The 26915-nt window shown below is 36.2% G+C and overlaps 1 protein-coding gene across 1 annotated transcript in view; it reads left to right on the forward strand.

Annotated features, from left to right (window-relative positions):
* Nek1 (NIMA related kinase 1) overlaps nt 1-26915 on the forward strand; it is a 115762-nt gene that overhangs the window by 19144 nt on the left and 69703 nt on the right. The window contains exons 10-17 of the mRNA XM_027394076.2: nt 2053-2113; nt 3927-4078; nt 7391-7450; nt 7898-7957; nt 8042-8089; nt 8245-8319; nt 14617-14780; nt 24654-24756. Coding sequence (XP_027249877.1) covers nt 2053-2113; nt 3927-4078; nt 7391-7450; nt 7898-7957; nt 8042-8089; nt 8245-8319; nt 14617-14780; nt 24654-24756 — 723 coding nt within the window. The remainder of the gene's footprint in view (nt 1-2052; nt 2114-3926; nt 4079-7390; nt 7451-7897; nt 7958-8041; nt 8090-8244; nt 8320-14616; nt 14781-24653; nt 24757-26915) is intronic.

Consider the following 26915-nt stretch of genomic DNA (forward strand, 5'->3'; position numbering starts at 1 on the left):
TGTTGAACACTAGCATGTGACCAGTGTGACTAGAGAACTAAACTTTTAAGTTTTGAATGATACGCAGCCACATACTGGTGATGGCTTTTAAAATGGACCACATTCCCATAATAGTCCTTCTTGAGTTCTGTATGTACTATCTCTCAATTCATCTCAACATTTACATAGAACATAAAGATGCATATTTGGAGAACTGACGAAATTGTTCAATTTGAGGGCAAGTTGGAGATCATAAAACATCCATTGACCCAGGCCTAGGATACAATCCTATTTGCTCAGCTATTCAAGAGGTCTTGAAGCAGGAAGATCCCAAGTTCAAAGCCGGCCTGGACAATATAACAAGTCCCTGTCTCAAAAGCTTTAAAAACAAAAAAGTGGGGTTGGCATGCCATGAAGAAGACTCAGGAACTAGGGCACTGGTATAGTGCTTCCCCAGCATGTGTGAAGCCCTGGAGTCAATGCCCAGTTTCACAGGAAATGGAACAGATCCACCTATTTTTCTAAGAAGCATAAAGGAAAACATTCCTGTGTTCAGAAGAGAAAGCCTTCTCACCTACTTGCCCTGAATTAGCTTTGAGCCAGACTTTGGCCATGATTAACTTTTGCTGCATTAGTTCTTAAGTGCAGCACACAGTCTTCTGAAGGACTTTGCTGGGTTCATTCACTGCCATCTTAGTTGGGGACAATCTTTTTGTATACTGTGAAGATGTGTCTTTGCCAAGGTGCCTTCTAGTTGCTTTAATAAAGAGTTGAATGGCCAATAGCTAGGCAGGAGAGGATAGGTGGGATTTCAGGGGAGAGGGAGGAAGAGGAGGATGAATCTAGGCAGACTTGGAGCAAGTCTGATGTTCCATACTGAGGAAAGGTAAAAGCCATGTGACAGAACACAGATTAATAAAAGCAGGTTAACTTGAATTATAAGAACTAGTTGGGGACATGCCTAAGCTAAAGGTCAAGGTTTCATAATTAATGAGTCTCCGTGTGCTCTGTTTCAGTAATTGAGGCAGAGCCAGAGAAGTCATGTGTTAACACCAGGTAGTACTGGTGGTGCTGCTTGGAGACTTTTGAGTACTACTGCCATGGGGCTTCTTCAGTAGGAAAGAAAAATTATCTTAGGTTGGAGATTGTGCCTACTGGATATCTCATCTACTGTTGAGTATTCTTTCCAGTGTGCCTTACTTCTCTGGAAAAACATGAGAAAATTCACTTGGCATTTTGCTCTCCACAGATAAGATAAAAATAAACTCAAATTGAGGTAAATTTTTGTTGATATGTAGTTTTACACTGCAAAAATGTTAACTTAGAGAAAATTACTTGTGGAAAACATAAATGCTTGTTTCATGAAATGTATTTATAAGTGCTGAAAACTCAGTAATGGAATGTTTTTAATGTTAAAAGAGACACCGTAAAATATTTTTTCCAATAGCATGTTTGCAGATGAGTGTGAACTCATCGCAGGTGGTAAGGGGATTCATAGTAAACTTAATGTGTTTCCAAGAGAGGATCTTTTGATGTGACTCTTGAACAGTTTTGACTTGAATGAGGCCTATGCATGCATATAAAACACAGTGATCCTTCCATAGATGTTTTGTTTTTAAATCACTAAGGAATGGAAAAGGCAAATAACATATGTGCTGTTTATTAGTCTAGCTTGAAAATGAAAGACTGGAGAATTAATAAAATTATTAGCAGGGGTAAGTGGTTAGCAAGAGGAGAATTTGCTGGATGGGTTACAGGATTTTAATTCAGTTTATTTATCACCATCTTTATGACTGGAAGAAAAAATACATTGTGATTGATGGGTAGCTTTTTTCTTTGTTTAGGAAACTGATTTATTTGTTTTTGTTTAGTTTGGATTTTTGAGACAGGATTTTACTGTATATCCCTGGCTGTCCTGGAACTCACTCTGTAGACCAGGCTGGCCTCGAGCTCAGAGATCCAGCTACCTCTGCTTCCAGTATGCTGGAACTAAAGGTGTGCACCACTGCACTCACAGGTGATATCTTTTTAACATTGTTTTTTTTTCCCTCTCTCTCTCTCTTTCAATTTAAGCTTATTGCAGAAGAATTTTGTCTAAAAACATTTTCAAAGTTTGGACCACAGCCTATACCAGGTAAATTATGTTTGACATGAAACTTTATCTGTTTGCTATTCTCAAGCTCTGTTCTAATTTGACCATATGGTTGAATTCCTCATAGTTTCTAGTTTATGGATCAAAATGTTTTGGGAAAACTTCACCCTATCACAGAGAATCACATTACTATCAATATAAATTGCTTCTGAATCCCTACCATGACATCCAATAGTTAATAATATTTTTAGTTTCTGTGTTAGTTAGGGTTTCCTACTTCTGTGATAAAACACTATAACTAAACAGCCTGGGGAGGAAAGGGCTTAATTCCCTTACATTTCTACATCACACTACACTCTCTAAATGAGTAAGCGCAGGAACTAAAGAGCAGGAACCTAGAGGCAGAAATTGGTGCAGAGACCATGGAGGAATGCTGCCTATTGGCTTGTTCTCCATAGCTTATTTAACCTACTTTCTTAGTGTTCCCAGGACCACTAGCCCAGGGATATCACTGCCCACAGTAAGCTGGACCCTCTCACATCAATTATAAATAACTAAAGAGTCTTGAACACAGCACAGTATGGTGGGGACATTTTCTCAATTGAGGTTGCCTCTCCCAAAATGACTCTAGTTTGTGTCAAATTGGCATAAAAGTAGCCAGCACAATTTCATAAGAGTTGACTAAATTGTATGAATAATGTATACTTATAAGGATTTTTAAAAGAAAAATTATATCCTTCATTTTATAATTAAAATTATATCAATTTTAATGCATACTTTCATAATTTGATGTATTTTCTGGTTAAACATATACATAATGAGCTTGAATGAGAATATATTATAAACAATTTTCTTATAGTGAACATTCTTAAAAATCTGAGTTTAATGGTAGCTTTTCATTATAAACTACCATTTAATATTTTTCTTTCCCCTCCTAAAAATGAATACTTGCTGTAAGATATTGATTTAAATTGTGTTAGCACATGGTAAAAATCCTGAGCTAGAGAATGGGCTGGAAGAGAAAGGAAGTTACTCCTCAGGCTGTGGGGGAACCGAACCAGAGGTAACTTACAGAGGTGGAAAATAGATGGGAAAGGGTGTGGGTAAGGGCTATGGGCAATACAGACTATTTGACCTGTAATATTTTCTTATTGGAGTTGATATATTTTCTGGAGCTTTGGAGGGGGTGCTTTGTTTAGTTACTAAGTACCTTAACAGTTTCATGCGTGTATATAATGCATCCTATAAGTCTCATACTGTAAAATTTATCCAGAGAACTTGTTTTTTTAGTATATTCACAAATAGCTGCTACTGTGCCCCATTGGTGCATGTGTGCGTATGTGTGTGTGTGTCCATGTGAAAGGCTGCCTATGTAGGTATATATGTGAACCTATGTGTTTGCCAAAGAACAACTTCAAAGGTGTGGTCTTCAGAAATTCCTTTCACTGGCATGGAGCTAACCATTAGGTTATACTGGCTGGCCTGCAAGCCCAGGGATCTGCTTGTCTCTGCTTCCCATATAATTATGAGATTATAATTGCATACCACCACTCCTAATACTTTTATATGGGTGTTAGGGACCAACTCAGTCCTCATGCTTGTGAGGCAAGCACTTACCTTTGGAGTTACATTCTTATTATCTTAGAGGAGTTAATCTTATTTCCTTGAAAAAAAAAACTTTCAATGCAAAGTAGTTGGAAGCATTGATATTTGCTAATGGATGCAAAAAGCATTTGATTAAAAGTTTGTAAAGTTGTCAGTGATTATGAAAATAAAGTACCATTCTTGAAGAATTTTGGAATTAAAAATTCAATATGAAGAACTACTGAAAAAGAATGACTTGTCTTTCATGTAGGTAAAAGAGCAGCATCGGGGCAAAGCTCCATTACTCTTGTCCCTGCTCAGAAAATCACGAAGCCTGCTGCTAAATATGGAGTGCCTTTAACACACAAGAAGCATGGAGATAAAAAGTCACTTGAAAAGAAACCACCCCCAAAACATAAACACGTAAGATCATTTTACAAACTGGTTAATATCAAGTTCAGTTTGACCCCATGTAATAAACAGCTCCATGAATTTCTTGATACTCGGGGTAGTCTTTATTTCTTTACTAAGGAATAATAGTATAATCAGTATCTTTGTATAGCTGACAGAATCAAATAATGTGTTTTCTTAGTGCTTCCTTCATTTTCAGTTAATACAATATAAATGAACTGCATGCTATGGGAATTTTGGATTCCTACTATTAGTATTCAAAATAATAGACTCCATCTCTCATATTCTGAGTAATAGAAAAGTGGTTCAGATGATAGATACAGGCTTTTGGGTTTTCAGCAAGGTTATTGCTTTTTAATTTTTTTAACCAAATAAGCATGATTTTTCTAAGCCAGTCCATTGAAAGCTAAATAGTAATCCACACTTGGAGTGTGCCATAACTTTATTTTAAAAACATTTAACCTAACACAAATTCACTGTACAACTGAGTAAATTTGCTTAATGACACAGAACGCACACTTAAAATGGTAAAAATGATTTTACAAGGCATATTTTACGACAATAAGAGAATATTTTATGAAAATTTAAAACAATGATAGAAAAAAGGAAAAGCATAGCAATCAGGTAAGAAAATTGCCAGAAACACCAGGTTCTGAAGTGTTTTAGTTTTGGTTTTTATTTTTTTGGGGGGGGGTTCTCTGTGGCTTTGGAGGCTGTCCTAGAAATAGTTCTTGTAGACAAGGCTGGTCTTGAACTCACAGAGATCCACCAGCCTCTGCCTCCTGAGTGCTGGTACTAAAAGTGTGTGACGCTGCCACCACCGCCTGGCTGTGTTTTAGTTTTTGAAGCAGAGTTTCACTGTCTCCTCAGCTTAGTTAGAATGTTTCCTCTTCCTCTGCTCCTGAAGAGCTGAGAGGGTGTCAGCTAGCACACTGGCTGAGATTTTAAATAAATGCTTGTTGTTTTCTTGAATGATTCCTTGTTAAATTAAAGACTGTTCCCCCAACAAATATAAAGTATCTTTTACATTCCAATTTGCAATAGTTTATTGATAGTTCAGTTTTTTAACTTGAAATGATTACTGATATGTATAACTATATAACATAATGATACCATGTTTATTCAGATAAATTGAAGCTAGTACATGTTGTGGTTTTGTTGTTCTTCTTGCTGGGTTTTTTTTGTTGTTTTTCTGTGAAGGCTGCTGGTCCTAAGCCACCAGGGGGAGCTCCATGAACACAATTCAGAGTTTGGACTCATGTTTGTTTTGTTTTTGTTTTTTAGTGACAGAAAACCAATTTCCTTGGTACAGTGTTTGTGTTGTCTCTACAGTAGAGAAATAACATTTTGAAAATACCCAGACTCTCTCAGAGAAACAGCTTGGAGTTTTTATTCCATAAATACTTGAATAGTCTCTATGTAAGGCAATAGAGATCAAAGAGGTATATAATCTTTGCTTCAATATAGCTTACCTCTTAAACATTCCCTTGGGCTAAGGACAGGTCCTTGGGCTGAGACTTCTTTAAGCAGGTGAAGGACCGTGCTTACAACAAAAGTCTGACAACTTGCCTTTTGCTGCAACCCACATAAAAGGGGAGAGAGAACATCAACTCCAAAGTTGTCCTCCACGCTGCACAGAAGCCTGTATACATTATATACACACAATAATAGAGGGCATTTAGTCATTTATATTACAAAGCTCTTGTTACGGTAATTCTTCTCCCTTTTTTCCTTCAGTTTCTCAGGGTGTCCTTGGACTTATTTTCCTGATTGTAGATGTTCTCCACTTAAATTAACACTGATACTGTTTAATGGTTTGTTTTTTGTGGTGCTAACAACTACATAGTTTATCTGTGGAAGGTCTCAAAGGATAATGTAATAAGTAGAATATTTACTAAATAAAATGTCTTTCTTTAGTCATATAGTATTAACATAAATCATAAAAGAAAACACTGATATTTATAACTGAATTTATAATTGTTAACTTTAGTGCAGTAAAGAATAAATAATAAAAATAAGAAACAGCAGCTATGATTAACATGATATACCAAGAATTTATCTAAGATTATATGAACAGTAAGCATGTAAAAGAAAATATTCTTAGCTTTTTCAAGGAGCAGAAGAAATTAAGAGAGATGGACAATTCATGTGAGAACCTGAGTTTTCTACATTCTTTGGTAGAATATAAACTGGGGTAGCCTTTGGGGAGGGCAGAGTACTCAAAATATAAATTATGATCTTACTCTTTAATTCCACTTCTTTTTTAAAAAATTGCTCTTATGGGAGACTTGAGTATGATAGAGAGTTATATGTAAGAAAATTCCTTACAGCATATAGAATAGGAAAACTTAAAATCAACCCAAAATCTATCCCCAGAATAATGATTAAATATATTACTTCTAGACTATTTCCTTGTTAATTTATTACCATCTTGTAGTGAATTATTACCATAATGTAGAATTGTCAAGACACGTTATTAAAAATGCTTTGTTATCAAATAATCCATTTTTATAAAAATCATAAAAGATAAAATTGTGTGTTGTGTGTTTGTAAAGTTTGTAAAAATGTCTAGAAGGATACTCATAGAAATACTGATACTGGTTACCTCCAAGAGCGAATCAGCTATGAATTTTTATTGTTGTTTGAATTTTATGTAGTGAACATAATATTATATAATTTATTTTTAAGAAAAATTTATTTATTATTGGACTTTCAAAGCAATGTTTCATCATACTATTAGAGTGCTTAAAATTAGCATCCACTGGGGGAGTAGTTCATGAGGCCCCACCCCTCATTGAGGAAATATTAGCAAGTTGATGGCTGCTGGATGAGGAAGTCACTTTTCATTGGTGCGTACCCCTAATATGTTGCTGATGCTTCATTGGATAGCTCTACACATGTGCATGGCATGTATGGACAGTTGGACTCAGTTATAAACACTAAAAGGACAGGAAATTGAGAGAGGTATATGTTCAGGAGGGGATCCAGGAGGAGTTAATGGGAAGAGTTGGGGGAAGTGAGTGTACATGATCAAAATATACTATAAACATATGAAATTCCCATTAAACAAAATAACTTAAAAATATGTCTGTGAATACAGAACTAGTTGATGATAAGGAACCCCTTTCCATGGTACGAGTGTCATGTTCCAGGATGTTAAGTAAAAGGTGAATCAAAGAGTAGTGTGTCTTTGTAAAGCCAATAAATTAGAAAGAGTTACCACTACATTGGCTTTATCTTTTCTTACTTTAAACTTCCATAAATTTGTAATTTCCAAAGAGTGTCTTAAGTCTCTAATTTGTAGCCTTATGTTTTTTTTTTCAGACCCATCAAATTATAGTGAAGAAAATGAATTCTGGGGAAGAAAGGAGGAAAATGTTTGAGGTATAGAGATACATATTTGCTTACCTTAAAGCTTTACAAAACAGTTCTTATGACAACAGCAAAATCCACTAACACTATAGTGGTTCTCAGCCTTCCTAATGCTGAGATGCTTTAATACAGTTCCTCATGTGGTGATCCCCAACCATAAAATTATTTTCTTTGTTACTTTATAACTGTAATTTTGCCACTGCCATGAATTGTAATGTAAATATCTATGTTTTCCGATGGTCTTAGGCTATCCCTGTAAAAAGGCCATTTGACCCCCAGGGGTCAAATTGAGAACCTCTGTTATAGAGCCTTGTCTCTTTCAAACAAATACTTACATCTTTGTTTTGTCCATTCTTTCATTCTCCTTATCTCTTTGGGTGTACCTCTCTTGTTTATTATATACTTACTTGATGCAGATATTACAAAATTATTGATAGAAGTGTTCTCCTTTTGTTTAAGGAGGCAACAAAGAAAAGAAGATTGGAATTCATTGAGAAAGAGAAGAAGCAGAAGGAGCAGGTAACTTTTGGCTCTTGTTTTCTCCCTTTGCCTAGGTGTAGATGGTAAGACCTGGGTTCTGAGAATATGTCTCAACTGTTACAGATTAGTTTCCTGAAGGCTGAGCAGGTGAAGAGGCAAGAGAAGCAGCGGGTAAGAGGAGACTCCGTCTCCACAGTGCCGTTCTCCCCTCCCCAACATGTATTTTTAAAGGAAATACCCTGATTTTAATTGTATTGCTAAATGTATTCTATGTTTTATAATAAGTAGTTGAAATGGTATTTTGTTTATTTCTCTTTCCCCCAAAGTTGGAGAGAATAAATAGGGCCAGGGAACAAGGATGGAGGAATGTTTTAAGGGCTGGTGGAAGCGGTGAAGTAAAGGTAGGCATTTGATCCCAATGGAGCTAAACTCCTGTCGTTTGGCTTCAGTTTCATCTTGTTTGTTAAAATGTGTATAGCTAGCTACTTGTCTTCTTGGTATACGGATAATGTTTATCTAGAATTCTGTAGCATGTGTTATGATTTATTCCTTACCTGTGGCTATTTGATATTAATAAATTAATAATTGACATTTATACAAGTTAAAATATTCCTGTGAGGGATGTAATGCAGTTCCTTTCCAGGAAATCTCACAAATCAAACACAAAATCAAATACACTTGTTGGAATTTTCGTGTAAATTGAAAATTAAGTTCTCAGAAGCTTTTCTTAATTGGCCATTGCTAGACTTCAAGATCCCGGTACCCAGCCCCTACATTCTCCTCCTGCCCTACTTCTGCTGAATAGTGGAACTAATTTCCTAGGTGTATGGAGGGAGCTTACTGATCCTCTTGTCTTTGCACTTTGCTTTTCTCTACTTTCTGGTACCCCTCCCTTTATTTTCCACTCACAGCTCTGCCTCCATTCATTCACCTAGATAACCAATTGCCTAAATAGCCATTTACCTAGATTCTTTAATTCACACATTCCCTTTGGGCAAATCTGACTCTGTAACCTTGGGCAAGGTAACTTTCCTGAGCTTATTTTCAGTGCCTAGAGCTTTTCTAGTAGGGCTCAGATAGAAAAATCTTTACCCATCTTTGTTCTGTCAGAGTCTTCTACTTCCCCATTGTTTTCAGAAGTACCAGCCTATACTTACACTGGTAAGATGAATCCTGAGACAGTCTCTCCTCTTGAGCTCTAAGTAGAACTTGCTAATGGTAGCTAGCTCCTTTGATTAGATTATGTCGTGGTAAATGAGTAAATGAGCACTCCTTTGATTACATTGACAGAGTAGACAGGAATGGGAAAAGAAGTGTAAGGAAATCCACCACTACTGACCTGGAAGGTAGCAAACATGGACATGGCAAGAAACTGTGGATGACTTCCGAATTATAACAGTGATCTCTAGCCAATAACTAAGGGGAAAGTATCCTTAATTATGAAACCACAAGAAATGAACTCCTTAGAACCAGTGAGCTCCAAGGTCCTGAGCCTCAGATATGAATGTGGCCCTGGCTGACATATCTTAAATCCTACACCTATCCAAATCAGGGAACTTAGAAGATAATAAAGAGATACTGTTTGTGATAATTTTTTTGCACAGCAGTAGGAAATGGATGTACTTTTCCTTTGTATTATCATTTTTGTTTTGATAGTGAGCAAGCTGTTGCTCAGCTTGCAATTAAACTTTTTTTTTTTCTTGGTTTTTCCAGACAGGGTTTCTCTGTGTAGCTTTGGAGCCTATCCTGGCACTTGCTCTGAAGACCAGGCTGGCCTCGAACTCACAGAGATCCGCCTGCCTCTACCTCCCGAGTGCTGGGATTAAAGGCGTGCGCCACCAACGCCCGGCTGCAATTAAACTTAATTTACCTGTCTGCTGCCATTAGCCTATTAGTGTTGAAACAGACAATTGGTGGCTATCAGAATGGCTTGCCATTCTTGTTTCTTCTCTCAAAGTTAACAATGTGGACAAAAATGCATTTTGCTTGTTTTACCTAGATATATATACTGTCTTCAATTTATGTTGTTTTTCTCTCTTTTGAGATGTTTTTCACATCACATATCAATAATTCAGTAAGAATCTTTTTTTCCCAAGTCAGTACTAAAGTAGCCATTACATGATATTTTAAGTAATTCAGTTTTATATGAGTAGCACTTATTTCTTCCTGGTTAATAAAAAAAAAAAATAACTCTGAGCTTGGTCCTTGGTTGATAATTAGTTTACCCTGCATTTAACTGTAGGCCCAGGACCCTTATCCAACATGTTTTTTGTACCAAATTCACCATTGAGATTTTGATGGTTGCTTCCTTACTCCTTTAGAAGTAATTTTTTAGGCTTATTTTGTGTGTGTGTGTGTGTGTGTGTGTGTGTGTGTGTGTGTGTGTTTTGCCTGCATGTACGTCTGTGCTCCTCATGCATGCTGTTGACCACAGGATTTGAAGAGGGTATCACATCCTCTGGAGCTCCTAACAGGTGGTTAGGAGCCACCATGTGGGGACTGAGCCAAAGCCAGGATTTCTGCACCAGTGGCAAGTTCTTCTAACTGCTGAGTGAATTCTCCAGCCCCATTTAACATACTCTGACAAAAAAATAGTGAAGTATTTCTAGTTCCACCTCAGCCAAGCTGAGCCCCTCCTGTATTCCTGTAATGCCTGCAGTGGCACTGTGGCTCTTTTTTTTTTTAAACTTATTTTTATTTTATGTGCATTGTTGTTTTGCCATGGGTGTCCAGTCCCCTAGAACTGGAATTACAGTTATGAGTTGCCATGTGGGTGCTGGGAATTGAACCCCAGTCCTGTAGAAGAGCAGTCAGAGCTCTTAATCACTGAGCCATCTCTCCAGCCTAGCACTGTGACTCTTTATAAGATGATAATTTTTTGTTTATTTGTTTGGTTTTTGGTTTTTGAAGACAGGGTTTCTCTGTGTATCCCTAGCTGTCCTGGAGCTCACACTGTAGAGAAGGCTGGCCTAGAACTCAGGGATCTGCCTGCCTGCCTCTGCCTCTCAAGTGCTGGGACTAAAGGAGTGCACCACCTGGCAAGATGATGAATTTTATGTCATGTTTGATAATGTAGCAGCTGTTTTGAATAGTTAGGTACTATGTCTTTAATAATGTGTATTTAACTTTATAGGATTTTATAATCTTCCACAATAAAAAGTAAATTCTGCTACTGCATGTACCTATTCCTGAGTTTAAAATATTTACTATGTCAGGCTGTTTGATTTCTGCATAGTTGCTAAGGACATGGAGTTATAGTATAATATGAGTCAAATTAAGGAAATTCCCAAAGGAGAGACGAATGAAAACTGAAAATTAAGATAATACAAAATTAGTAATTGTATTATGTATAGAAAATGTTACTTGAAAGTACAAATATCTGACTTTATTGGACAATTGCAAAATCCAAGACTTCTTGGCTGCTTCTGGCTTTTTTGTTTGTTTTAGAATAGTTTTGTTTGCTTGGTTTTGTCCTGTTTTGTTTGAAACAGGGTTTCATGTAATCCAGAGTGGCCTTAAACTTAGTACTAGAGAACCTTATTAGAAGCAGAAGGATTAAGATTCATTATAGACTGTATCTCCTAGAAATGGCTGTATAAATAAGTCCAGAACAATAGCAGTATTAGTGTACATATTTATGTGGAAGGAGAGAACTTTTGTGGGGTCCACACCAAAGCAAAGAAGTACAGGCAGCTGTTGACTGCTGGAAGAAGGAGAGTTAGCCTCTCCCAGCAGTGAGCCCCCTTATTGGTCAGCCCCGAAACTATATACACATAGCAGACGCAGGACATGCACACACTGGCACAGGCATACACACAAAACAATAAAAAGAAGCTATCAACTTTGGAGAGGAATTGGGGCTGGAGGGGAGAAAAGTGATGTAGTTCTATTTCAATTAATAACATTTTTAAAAAAAGAAAATTAGCACTAGAAAAGAAAAAATGAATAATCGTTGCCTTTAAGAAGATTCAAGGTAGAATCTGTATATCCATACTGTAGAAATAGAAAGCAGATCAGTGCTTTTTCATTGACTAAAGCAGCAAGAAGGATCTGTCTTGGCATAATTGTGGTTGTGGCAGTGGTTACATGAATTCACACATTCATCAATATTCATCAAACTAGTACCAGAGAGGTTGCTTGGTGTGTTAGGTACTCACCACCAGTCCTGATAATGTCAGTGAGGTCCCCAGGATCCACACAGTGGAAAGAAATAACTTACCCCTGCATGTTGTCCCCTGACCTCCACACATGTTCCCTACCTAGCACACAGACACCCAAGATAGAAACACAGAATAAAATAGTAAAAATAGTCACAGACCTGTGCTTGTAATTGGTAAGTTTTATTGTTTATAAGCTATGACTCAGTAAGGGTGATTTTTAGAGCATTCTAACACAGTATTTTGACATTTTGTATAGATATCTTCAGAAATGCTTATCTACTTTCACTTTACTAGAAAAAAAAGTTTGAATTATTTAAAATCAGGATCTTTCCATTGAACTGACGGTCAGTTTTGGAGAAGATGTGACCACATTTTAACAGAACTGACTTTTAAAAATATTTATTATGTATACAGTGTTCTGTCTGCATGTCTCCCTGCATGCCAGAAGAGGACACCAGATCTCATTATAGATGACTGTGAGCCACCATGTGGTTGCTCAGACTTGAACTCAGGACCTCTGGAAGAGCAGCCAGTGCTCTTAACCTCTGAGCCATCTCTCCAGCATAAATTCTGATTCTTACAGTGAATATTTTTAAATCTTTATTTTTATATCTGTGTGTGTGCATGTAGAGGTGAGTTTGTAGGTAGAGACCTAAAGAGGGTGTCAGATTTCCTGGAGCTGGAGTGGTTCTGAGCCACTTGATACGGGTGCTAGAAACCAAACTGGGTCCTCTGGGAGAGTAGCATACCCTCTTACCCCCTGAGCCACCTCTCTAGCCCTTACAGTACAAATCTTGAGGATGTATGGGGTAGATGAGAAGACCTCTGTGATGTAACTTCCCACTTAATTATCTTTCTGATTTTTGCCAACTTTTATCTTGTTATTTAATGTCATTTATTAACTTCTCTTGAACTGCTTTTTAAATTTTTATGTACAATATCAAGATGTTAAGATAATTCTTTCCTTGGACTTCCAAGAAGTTTCTTTTAGTTGATTCTAATATTAATTTTGGGGTTTTTTTTTGGGGGGGTAGATTTCTCTGTGTATCCCTGGCTGTTCCAGAGCTCACTTTGTCGACCAGACTGACCTCAAACTCAAAGATCTGTCTGCCTCAGTCTTTGGAGTACTAGGATTAAAAAAGGTGTGTGACACCACCACCTGTCTGTTCTAATATGAGTAGTTGTTTTAAAAGCCCACCACTCAACTTTTCTTTCTTGATTTCAGTACTGTTACCTATACATGTGAGGTCATTGATTTTTCTCTTTTCAGTGAACTTCTTCCATCAAATTTCTATAATATTTCACTCATTTCATTTGCATTTATCTCTTAACCATTTCTAATGGCTTTCCTAATCATGAGTTCTTCTGTCTTCTGTCTTGAGTCCTTAGATTCTTACCTTTCTCATTTCTGCAGAAAATCCACAAGTCTGTTCAGCATTTACCTTTTCATTTACACCCTTTCTTCTTGTTTTCTTACCTTGCTGTCACACAGCAGCCCTCTAACCAGTTTTTCTGCTTTTGTCTCTCATTTCTGCTTGTGTGTGTGTAGTATTGACTTAATGATCTTAAAATGTTTCAGTACACTGGAAAATTTTAAATGCTTTCTGTTGTTTATTTCATGAATTCATTCTTCACAATCCAGTAGTGCTTAGCTCTCACTCCTTCCTTTTTCAGTGTGTAATATGCTGCTTATCTTCCTTAAAATTGTGTTCGTGCTCATACTTCCTTCCTCTCCCTGTTGCAGCATACACACAAAACATATGCATATTTTATTTCAGTTACCTTGACTCTTTTTTTTTTTAAATATTATTGTCAAGACTGGGTTAAATAATATCTTTCTCCAAGACTTTAAAATAAAATAGATTTTTACCTATGGCCATTTTTTTTTTTTTTTGGTCTGGTTTGTGAATCTCGGTACTTTAGAGTGTAACTACTTGATTGATTTATTCATGCGCCATATATGACTGGAATGCTGCTTTACTTTTGTGGTTTTTTCAAACTTGTTTGAAAAATATTAAGAGTAGCTATGTTTTCCTTCTGTTTGTATATGAAATATATTTTAAACCATCTTTTTACCTTCATATCTATTTGGAATGTATCAAAAGTCACATGTTTTTAAAATAAGATTTTTAACTGTGATATAATCAAATTCTGCTTGACTTCTATACTACATATTTAAACTTCATAGAACTAACTCATATAAAAATGTAGGTTCTAAACATGTTTCAAAAGCTTCATAATTAAGTTTAGGTTTTTCCTCATTTATATGAATTTAGTGACATCTTAATGTTTTTTGTTTGTCACATTGTTATTCTTTACTGTTAGTAGGAAGACTACTGTGAGAACACAGGTTGCTTATGTAGGAAAACATTTTAGTATGTGTTTTGGCTATGTGTTTATTATTAATATGTTAAAACTGGGTAATTGCTATTTTTAAAGCTAAGCATTAAAATTGGCTTTTTCTTTTAAGGATGGCTCAGGCTTCTTGGGCCCTATGAGATAAACATGGCATGTAAGAGCTCTTTGTTTAATCCCTAGACACCCTTTTTTGGCAGTGGAGGGGCTGTCTCTCCATCACCTTGTTCTTCTCGAAGGCAGTATGAACATTACCATGCCATTTTTGACCAAATGCAGCGACTAAGAGCAGAAGATAATGAAACAAGTTGGAAACAAGAAATATATGGTCGACGGCTCCCAGAAAGGTATGGCTTTGCTCTGCTGATGTTGCTTGTGCTTTGCTCCAGAGAAAATAATGAAAGTCATTGCGAATAGTTATCTACAGAGAAGTCCCACCTGGAGTTTGTCCAGGATTTGCCAGTGGAGTGGCAGGTCACCACCATTTCCCTGATGCTGATGTTATTAGAAAAACTTTGAAAGACTGAAGGCCATGTCTAAACAAGTCAATGCAAAGAGGTTAGACTGTGATGATCCATGCATTCATCCTGTGTGTAATTTTGTCTTTCATCTTTTTGGTTGTGAGCCTAGCCTTTAACGTCTGAGCCATCTATCTCTCCAGCCCTTGTCTTTTATCATATCTACACTTGCAGATTTTTTTTTCAATGTTTACACAGAACATTTTTTGCTCCCTAGATATTATAAATCTTCAAGTGAGGATTTGACCCTTGATTACCTTATAACAAATGTGTAGCTCTTCATTTCAGCCAGATTATTGTGGTTTATTTTAATGTTATACAGAACATGTTGTTTAAAGGAACGTGTGATAACTGTGTGCCAACATATGGTTATAATAATTTCATCCACTTGGCCTTGAATAAATCAAAGCATAAATTTAAAGAGAATCACACTTTTCATAAAACTCCAAAGCGTATCTACTTTTTGGTCTTTCCTCATTCCCACTTTTCTCTTTGTTGTCTTAAAAAGCTTCCTCTTCACATTCATCTCCAACTTATACCTCTTTGTGATCCCTTTCATCAGAATTTTTCATTGAATTAACATGATAATCGACAATAGCTGTGCTTTGTGTAGGTTTTTTTTAAGCATGCATATGTTCTTAGTTAGCAATTATCATTTCTTCTATAAAACTTTCTGGTGAGACACTATGAAATTTTAGTTATCCTTTTCTTGTAATTTTAAAGTGTTAAAAAAATCTTTCATTCTTTGTTATAATTAAAATATATTGAGTATGTTTTACAAAAATAATTATATTAGAGGAGATACAGCTTAATGATAGAGAGCTTGTGTAACATGTGGGTCTCTTTGTTCACTTTATAGAAGGTTACAGTAAAAATAAATGTAAAATAATGTTATGATTACATTATAAATTGTTTGCAGAAGCCTAAGGTGTGAAACTAACTATAACACCCCCACCCCCCGCTCCCCACACCCCTACCACTCCCCACACCCCTACCACTCCCCATACCCCTATCCCACTCAAATTATATGCATATGGCAAAGCATATATTGTCTTTTCGATGCCATGAATTGAACCCAGTGCTTAAATATGGTAGGTACCACTGAGTTGTTTACCTATCCTTGGCAAATTTTGTATGAGGTTTTTATCCTACATTACTGATCTTTGTACATTTTCTTTGCATTTTAAATTAATAGACTTGACTTTTAAAACAATTTTAGGTTTCCAGTAATACTGGGTAAAAGTTCAGAGTGTACTTTTCTCTACATATGTACACTGTCTATTTCAATATCCTTAACAGAGTAATAACATTTATCTTTTTTCCAGAATTTTTTTATTTGAATTAGAAGCAGGATTGTTTTTACCTGACAATCTCAGTTCTCTTCTCCCTCCCGGCCTCCCTACCACCCCTCCCAACTAAAACCCTACCTATCACATATCCTTTCTGCTTCCCCTGGATGGTGAGGCCTTCCATAGGGTGTCATCAGAGTCTATCGTATCCTTTGGGATAGGGCCTAGGCCCACCCCCGTGTGTCTTGGCTCAAGGAGTATTCCTCCATATGGAGTGGGCTCCCAAAGTCCACACCTATGCTAGTGATAAGTACTGACTAGGGGTGATCTCCAAAATATACAAAAAACTCAAGAAGCTAGTCTCCAAAACACCAAACAATCCAATTAAAAAGTGGGGTACAGAACTAAATAGACAATTCTCAATAGAGGAATCTAAAATGGCTGAAAGTAATAACATCTATTACAATCAAGAAATCTACCTTGTTCATTAGGAATGTAGTGTATACATTCTGTGGGTATAATTGCATATAACTACTATTGTACTGTCATACAAAATAGTGTCGCTATCCAAAAAAATTCTATTCTACCTTTTCACTCTTCCCTCTTAAATAGCCTTGACAATTACTTTTTTTTTTTCTGTCCATTGTTTCACTTTTTCCAGACTTCTGTTTAGGTGGAATCCTACAGTGTCACCTTTTCGTATTGGTGCCTTTCACTTTACATTTAAGTTCCTATCTTTTTGCGACTTGATAGTTCATTTCCATAGATTCCTGATGAAGGCATTTTGATTGTGTGCAAGCTATTGCAGTTATGAATATAAAGTTTTGTAAGAAACCACAGAACTCTTCCAAACTTGTTGTCCTGTTTTGCATTCCCACCAGCAGTAAGTGAGGGTTGTGTTTCCCACATTCTCTCCAGCATTTAGTATTAGTTTTGATTTGGGGCCATTTTACTTGATGTATGATGATACCTCATTTTAATTACAATTACCTTACCTGATGTTGAACATCCTTTTCTATACTTCCTACTTCTGCATATACATTTTGGTGAATTTTCTCTTTATGTCTTTTGCCTTTGGGGAGGTTAAGACAGGGTTCCTCTTAGTATCCCTGGCTGTCCTGGAACTGGATCTGTAGACCAGGCTGGCCTTGATCTCAGAGATCTGCCTGCTTCTGCCTCCCAAGTGCTGTGATTAAAGGTGTGTGCCATTACCACCTGGCCTTTTGCCTAGTTTTTAATTGTGTTTTGTTGTTGTTGTTGTTGTTGCTGAGTTTGGGACAATGGATACTTATTAGTTATGCCTCCAACTACTCCAGATGGAAAATTAAAAATAAGGCACAGTAGGCACTTCACCACTGACCTGTATATTCTTACGTTAGATGTCATTCATAAATATCATCTCCCAATTTGTGACTTGTGTTCTCATTCCCTTGATATTGCCCTCCACAGGGTAGATAGTTGCCATTTTAATGTAGCCTCTCTTCACTGTAATATCTAAAAACTTGTTAATGATCTGCAAGATGATTTTACAGGTAGAGGTACCTGCCACTGAGCCTGTGGACCTGTGTTTGACCCCCCAGGACTCATATGGTAGATATCTTCTGACCTCCACATATGCCTGTTGTGTGTGTGTGCACACTCAAATACAAATGCAAATAAATAAATAAAATTTATTTTTTTCACTAAGTTGTTATTTTCATACCCAAGTTCAGCTGTGTGTTTTTCCTCTGTTGTTTTCTAGGAATTTTCTAGGTTAATATTTTACTTCTAGATCTGTAATACATTTTGAGTTAAGCTTTTGTGAAGGATGTAAGATTAGTATCTAGTTTTTTTTTTTTTTTTGCATGTGGATCTCCAGTTGTTCCATAATATTTCTTGAAAAGATAAATCATGTTTTCCTCAAATTACCTATTTTCTTTGATCAAAGATCAATTGGCTGTGTGTAGATTACTTTGAGCTCTGTACTGTGTTCCTAATTTATTTGTCTATTCTGTAACCAATAACCAACCACATTGTATTTATTAAAGACACTGTAGAGTAAATCTTAAAATCTGATTGTTTCATTACCCCAGCTTTTCTTCTTTCAGTACTTAGTAGCTTATTCAGGGTTATTTCTTCTCCATTATAAATTTTAGATCAATTTGTTCATATCAACGACGTTAACTTGCTGAGATTTTGACTCAAATTGTATTGAATACACAGATAAGTATGGGAATAGTTGACATGTTTAGAGTATGAAATCTTCCTATTATGTCTGAAATTTCCCTCTGTTCTTTGGTATCTTTTAGCAGACTGTTAATGTTTTCTTCATATAGTTCTTTGTGTGTTGTTAAATCTGTGTCTACTATTTCATTTTAGGGGTTGCTAATGTAAATGGTAATGGTAATCAACTTTCACTTATTCATTGTTGATGCATAGGCAAGCAGTTGGCTGATGTGTGCTAATCCTGTATTCTGTACCCTTACTGTGATCTCTTACTAAAATTCAGAAATTGTTTCTTTTTATCCTTAGACAGTCATGTCATCTGTGAACAAATGAATTTTATTTCTTCTTTCTCAATATGTACATAGTTTTTCCTTCTGACATTAGAGAGTACCCCAATATGTTGACAAACAGTGGCAAGAAACAAATATTCTGATCCATGCTTCTCATCACTAAGTATTATGCTAGCTGGCTGGACATGGTGACACACAACTTTAATTCTAGCATTTTGGAGGTATAAGCAGGTAAATCTCTTGAGTTTGATGCCTGCTTTGTCTACATAGCAATATCTAGGAATATCCTGTCTCAAACAAGCAAAACTAATATATTATGCTAACTTTTGGTTTATAGAATTATAGAGTTAACAAGTTTTCTTCCATTGTTTTCCTAAATGAATATTCAATTTTATAGATACTATTTTCAATATGCTCATATTACCTTATCTGGTTGGTTGATGTAATAGATTTTATATGCTGAACCAGACTTATGTGCCTGAGATGAATTCTATTTAATCTTTTTCATACATTGTTGGGTTTAATTCTCTTTTTTATTGAGGATTTTTGTGTTTATATTTATGAGTGATACTTACAATTATAGTATCTCTGTAACAACTATACCTGTGATCTCTTTTATATTAGACATAGTAATTTATGTCTCATCTCTTATTCTTCACCTTGTTGGTGGCTTACTGAATTATTTCATCTTTTCAAATAACCAGGTTTGAAATTACTGGGTTGTTTTTTGTTTGTTCTTAATCTATTGACTTACTTTTAGTTTCATTAACTTGCCTTGTTTCTTGGTGTCAGGGTCCCCTGAGACTGTCCCTAGAACTTGGATCCTTTTGCCTCTACATCCTGAGTCCTGAGATTACACCCAATTACAACTTTGTTATTTTCCTTCTACTATCTTTGGATTTAATGGCTTTTCTCATTCTAATTTCCTACATTAAAAATGATGGTTGATTTTAGACTTTTATAATATTGATTATAGTACTATAGATTTCCCAATAAGCATGACTTTCTCTGTTTCTTTTATGTTTTCTCTACAAGTGTCTTCACATTTAAGGTGTTTTTTTATTATAGCCTATAATTAATGGGGTTTTATTTTTGATACCTGCACTCCTGACACTCTCTGTCATTGGCATTTAAAGGAATTATTGATATATTCTGGTTAGTGTGTGCCATATTTGTTATGTTTTTCCATTCATGCAAATGTTTTTTTGTACTTCATTTTTGAGTTCCATACATTCTCTTTTTGTGGCTTAAATTGAGCACTTTATGTGTTCCTGTTCTTAATATGTCAATTACATGATTCTTTTGTCAACTTTTTCTTAGGTGATGTCTTAGATTTTGCGATACACATGTAAAACAAACCTAAGTCCTCTTTTATATTACTTTTATACCTCATAACCTCAAAATGCTTCTAATTCCTCCCTGCTATGCATTATGTTATCACTGTAATTTATGTCACTTACATCTGGTGTGCATGGCTATGCATAGACAAATGTAATAGACTACTGCTTCACTGCTGTTGCTGTAAACAAGCTAATGTCTGCTAGTTGAAAGTAAGGTACCTTCACTTTCACTCCTTCCTTCCCTGACGCTGCTTTTTTTTACTTCTTTTGGAAGAACTTACTGAGCATGTCTTGTAAAGCAGGGTTAATATGGCAGGGTACAGAAGTTAAGATTGTTTTTTTCAGCATTAAGTATTTCCTTCACTTTACTCTTTGCGTCCTTTCTGGGGAGAAGCTGAATGTAATTCTTATATGTATGCGTTTTCTTCTTTCAAGACTTTATCTTTGAATCCCCAAAGCTTGTCTATGGTAGGGTTTTTCTGTTTGTATTTTCCATTTTCTACTGCTTGTTCTCAGTTCTCTGGATCTTTGCTTTGTTGTTTGACATAAATCCAGGGAATTCAGGGTCATTATTGTTTAAATGATGTTTCTGTCTTTTTAATGTCTCCATAGCATGCATGTTGTGCCTTTTGTAATTGTTCCACAGTTCTTGTATAGTCTCTTTGTTTTGATTTCTTTCAGTTTTGGAAATGTCTTCTACCATATCCTCAAGATTAGAGATTCTTTAGTCTTGTCCAGTCTGCTGATGAGCCTCTCAGAGGCATTCTGCATTTCCACTGTAGACCGTTTGGATCTGGACATTTTGTTTGTATATTTTTATCTGAATTCATGTTTCTGCTTACATTGTCATCTGTTCTTGCATGTCATCTACTTTTTTCCATTAAAGATACGCCTTCAGGAGAGGCAAGGTGATGAGACAAGCTTTTCTTATCATTTTACATCTGTACCTTTCTTCTCTTGGCTAGAATAACTTTGGTTCTATCGACTTTGAACACCTAGAACCTAGTTGTCATTATGGCCTTGGTATACTTAGTTATACTTGGTTAACTTAGTACTTCTGTAAAATAGAAAATAAAAATTAAATGTGAAATCTAATTTAGTAATTTTGCTGTAGATGCTTATTTTGAGTAACTGTTTCCCAATGAAAGAACACAATTGTTCTCCTTCCCTGCGAACACCATAGCAGTTGATATCCTTATTCCTGTTCTTTCACAATTCTTAACCCATTTTAACATCATTGTGTTCTCAAAAGTGTGTGTGTGTGTGTGTGTATGTATGTGTATGTGTATATATATATATATATATATATATATATATCTGAGTTGTATGCATATAGTTCTTTGGTTGTTAATGTAGGGTGATGTTTTCTTGATACTAAGTGCTGTATAGTATCTTTGCATCTGAATTCTTTTTTCTTATTGCTGTTGTTTAGTTGTTCCTTTTTTTGTTTTGAGACAGGGTGTCTTAGTCACTGTTCTATTGTTGTGAAGAGACACCATGACCAAGCTAACTCTTATAAAGAAAAACATTTAATTGGGACTGGCTTACAGTTTTGGAGTTCAGTCCATTATCATCATGGTGGGAAGCATGGCACCATGCAGGCAGTCATGGTGCTGGAGAAGGAGCTAAGAATTCTACATCTGGATCCACAGGACGCAGGAAGAGAGCAGCCACTGGGCCTGGATTGAACTTCTGAACCCCACCCCAGTGACACACCTCCTCCAACAAGGCCACATGTCCTAATCCTTTCAAGTAGTGCCACTCTCTATGAGCCAATGGGGGCTATTTTCATTCAGTCCACTACACAGTGTCTTTATATAGCCCTGACTGTCTTGTAACACACTGTAGATCAAGTTGTCTTTGAACTCTCAGAGATCAGCCTGTCTCTGCTTCCTGAGTGCTGGGTTTAAAGGCATGTGCCACCATGCCTGGCCACTGCATCTGAATTCTTAATAGAGTTTAACGAAAAGAATGAGTAATAAGTAAATTATTTTCTCCTCACCCATGAACCTTCCATATTAATTTGTGCCCACAGTTTGTTTTACTACTTTAAGAATAGCAAAAATGAGAATCTGAGCACCAATACATAAAAATGTGTGTTATAAATAATTCAGGGCATATATGAAGTTGGAAAAGGTAAATATGTATAGAAAATAAGTGTGGTTTCTAGGTTTTTAATGTAAGTCTCAGAATTACTCAAAATGCTTGATTTTTATCAGTTAATCATTATATCCTGGAAATCTGTTTTAGTCGTTGTTATAGTTAGGGGGACTATTGTTGTGATGAACACTATGACCAAAGCAACATGAGGAGGAAAGGGTTTATTCACCTTACACTTCCACATCACAGTTCATCATCAAAGGAAGGCAGGGCAGGAACCTGGAGGCAGATGTTTATGCAGAGGCCATAGAGGGGTGCTGCTTACTTGCTTGTTCATGGCTTGCTCAACCTGCTTTGTTAAAGAATGCAGGACCACCACCCCAGGGATGATACCACCCAACAATTAGTTGGGCCCTGCCCCATCTATCACTAATTGAGAAAATGCCTTATAACCTGATCTTATGGAGGCATTTTCTCAATTGGGGCTCCCTCCTCTGTGATGATTCTAGCTTGTGTCAAGCTGACATAAAAGCAGCCAATACAGTCATCTTTACATCTTCACAGGTTGACATATTATGACAGGTAGTTGACACTTAATAATTCTTTGTTTAATAAATCAGAAGAAAAGTGAAATAAATCATGTTTAAATAATCATTAAGGATTTTAAGTGTGTTTGAAAGCAGCCATATAAACCAGCTTAATTAAACAACTAAGAAAATAGCTGTTGAGTGAAGCTACACTTTTAAATACATTGAGCAGATAGTGTCATGTGTACATAAGCAGTGTGAAAATCTATAAATCAAGGCTGCTATACGTGTGATCATGGGTTTTTTTGTGAGGTACTGTGCAATAATTCTAATAGTGTTTGCTAGTTGGCGTGTTACACTGGCAAATGCTACACAGACCATGTCTTGGATGAATGGCAAATTAAACACGTTTTACTTCTCTGAAGGTTGAAGTCAGTACCATCATGATGCAAAGCAAAGAGGTTGGGGGCTGTTGGGGGCTGTATCTAATTGCAGGTGGTGGTATATGCTTCCAAGACCCTCAAAAGGAATCAGCTAGTCATCCATTTCAGATAACATGTCCCAGCATGATACTTGATACTTTGTCTACCCTCTGAGCTCAGGCTTACATAAACAGGGAAGTAGCAGAGCAGGATGCTGGCTTACCTGGAAGTATGCAGAGGCATGCTGAATTCAGACCAGATGCCCTTAATTGATCACAGTTTTATAGTATATTCTAATATGTCTTCGAGAGGATAGCATGTGTGTACTTCAGAGGCATGCACTAATCTCTTGTTATTACAAACCTACTCAAGCTAACATAGCTTGTATTTCAGAAATGTCATGTGGATCTGTAGTAACCATCTGGAATAGCTGAACATCATAGTTATTGGCTCTTAAACCAGTTATAGATATTACCTAATCCTAGAAAATTCCTGTGATGGAAGCTCTAAAGAATTTCTTTTAAATAATATGTAAGGTTAAAGGACTTTAGAGTACTGTCATTCATGGAGAAATTATCCAGTAAATTTTTCTTTTCAAAGATTTGCTTTTCATGTGTCTATGGATAAGTGCAGGTGCCTGTGGAAGGCATAGGTGTTAAATCCCCTGGAGTTGGAATTACTGGTGGATTTGAGCCATCTCACATCTGTGCTAGGAATGGAACTTAGGTCTTCTATAAAAGTAGCCTCTGAGCCATCTCTCCAGCCCTAGATTTTAAGTTTTTACAGATAAATTTCTCAATTAAAATATTTTTTGTTTTAGTTGTTGCTTTTAAAAAATGGTTATTTGTAGAATGAGAATTAGACTTTTTAAAATGTTACTAAGAAACAGTAACAGAAAAGGCATTATTTTATGACTTTTTCCTCCCAGAACATAACTGAGTTATTGTCCCCCAAAAAAAGCTACAGGAAGTTTATATGCCATACTAGCCAGAGTCCAAGTAGAACCCAGACAGTGACATGCTTGTCTTTCTTATTCTTCTCCAGATTTAACCCCAATTGATGTTGTGCTATGAATTTCTGATTACTGGAGCTGGATTATTTGCTAACACAACATGTAGTAAATGTTCAATAAATGTCACTTTTTAATTTTCTGTCTATACACAACATGTTTACATTCTTTCATAACTGTTAGTAAAAGATGCCAAAATATTACAGGGAAAAAATTAAAGCCAATAACTGCTGTTATTTTTTCCATTTTACTGTACATAAAGTACATAATATGAATACAAAATGAATCCTATGAGATTTTGAAGTGGTGTTAAGATTTTATTTATTTAAAAATAGTACATAATGTGATTGAGACAATAGAGACCAATATAGACACACACACTAATTTCTTCTTTACAGAAAAAGTGTTTAGTTTGTTTCTGCTTTCATGTTCTACAAGAGGAAAAAAGCAAATAATAAGTATTATTTTAATTTGGAATTTAATGCTCAAAATGTCTGTCTCTGTGATTTGTCCACAATAGGCAAAAAGGCTATCTGGCTGTAGAGAGAGCTAAGCAAGTAGAAGAATTCCTACAGCGTAAACGAGAAGCTATGCAGAATAAAGCCCGAGCTGAAGGACATGTGGTACGATATTTTTTTTCTTGAGATTTTGAACCTATCAGTATTAAAGGTTAAGATCTGGAATGATGTAAGTAAAAGAATTACGATGTAGTGGTTTATGTATAATAAAAGTTACTGAAGGCATTCAAAAGTAATGTACAGATTATGTTTTCATAAATCTTGTTTATTAACCTGTTTTCTGATATCTTTTATTGGTATCTTTTATGCCAAAGGTGCAAAATTTGTTGAGAAAATGCCTTTTTTTTTTTTCCTTTACGCGTTAATAATACTTTGTGGTGAATTTAACTTGCATTTGTAGGTCTGAAAAAACATTTTGCATGTTTGTCTTTTCATGTATATGTAGTGTGATGTGTATGTGTTCTCATGGGTTTGGGAGCACATGTGTGTCCGTGTGTATGTGGAGGCCGAAGTTATTAGGAGTCTTCTTTGAAAATGCTCTGTCTTATTCTTTGAAGCAGAATCTTTCAGTCAAGCCCAGAGCTCCTATAGTATGTCTAGTCTTTCAGTCAAGCCCAGAGCTGACCTGTGGTATGTCTAGTCTCTCAGTCAAGCCTGCTTGCTCCAAGGATTCCTCAGTCTCCATTTCCCAGCTGCAATCTCAAGCAGGCTGCCACACCCACCTGACACTGAACTTGGAATATGTAGTAGTCACACTGATTCTCTTCCTGCATGGCAAGTGCTTTAACTATTGCACCATCTCCTCAGCTTGATTTCACCTTTGTTTTTGACAGACATCTTAGCTGGGGTATTCTGCTTATCTTATCTGCTGAGGACTGCTTATCTTCTGACATGCCCTATTTCTGAGGACAAGTTGTCATTCTTTATCTTTTCTTATGTACATTATATGCCTTTTCCTCTTCAACTCAGGGAAGCTTTTTCTTTGTGCCTGGAAGCAATTTGATTATTAAATATTTAAATAATTATTAAATAACTCCTTAGTTTTCTTCCTGTTCGTTAGTTTCCTGGGTATGTAAGTTCAAATTTCTTGAAAATATTTTTGTCTCCTTTTCTTGTTTTAGAACATTAGTAAACATACTAAACTGCTTGTGACCCTCCACCACTCACTGGTGCTTTTTTGCTTTTTCTCTGTTTGATTCTGGGTGGTTTCTGTTGTTCTGTCCTTATCCAGACCTGGTATTTTTCATCTCATATTTTTTGTTTTGCTTTTGCAGTGCTAGAGATAAAACCCAGAGTTTCTTGTATATAGGCTATTGCTGTACTACTGAGCTCTACCTCAGCTCTCATACTGTATTTTTACATCTCTTAATATTGACTTGGGTGTGTTCATACTTCCAGTTTCTGTCTTTACAACACTCTGTTTCTACCTTGTAAATTATAACACTTTGTTTCTACCTTGTAAATATAGAATTTCATTATAATAGCTGTTTTAATTTTGTCATCTATAAAATGTCTTCTCTGCAATATCCAAGTCTCTGTTGATTAAGGTTTTCTTATTAAACCTTTTCCTATTTTTAATATGCCTAATAATTTGCACTGTGTCAAGCACTGTATGCTTTATCTTCCAGTGTTTTCTAGTCTTTAAATATTTGGGGGATTTAGCTAATTATTTACAAGTAATTTGAGTCACTGAAGGCTAACTTTCAAGGTTCCCTAAGGCTGGAAGAACAGTGTTCTCCCTCTTGCTAACTTGGGCCCTCTGTTGTGGCGGAGCCTGTTGGTACCTCTGCTGGATACAGTATCTTACTGGTTCCGAGGATTTTCTATCTGGCTGCTGGAAACATGAGATATTCAGAGCTATTGTTCACTCAGTGAGAGACCCCGAAGAACCTCTCCATCTTCTCTGCACTGTCTGTGCATCTTTCTCTAATTTTCTCTCTGACCACAGGTTCCAGCAGCCTTGAGCTTGCCAGTCTCCCAACAGCACATGTCTCATCCTCTAGGCCGGGCCTCCCAACTCTGTTCGGGTTTCCTCTCTTGTGCTGCTGCCTAGAAGCTCTGGCCAGAAATCAAGTGGGGAAATCATCAGATTCAGGCTTAATCTCCCTTGTTTCAACCACATGGTGGCTCACAACCATCTTTAATGAGATATGGTGCCTTCTTCTGGTGTGCAGGCATAGATGGAGGCAGAATATTGTATGCATAATAAATATATAAATAAATAAATAAATAAATAAATAAATAAATAAATAAATCTTTAAAAA

Source organism: Cricetulus griseus (genome assembly GCF_003668045.3).
Source record: "Cricetulus griseus strain 17A/GY chromosome 1 unlocalized genomic scaffold, alternate assembly CriGri-PICRH-1.0 chr1_0, whole genome shotgun sequence".
NCBI lineage: Eukaryota > Metazoa > Chordata > Mammalia > Rodentia > Cricetidae > Cricetulus > Cricetulus griseus.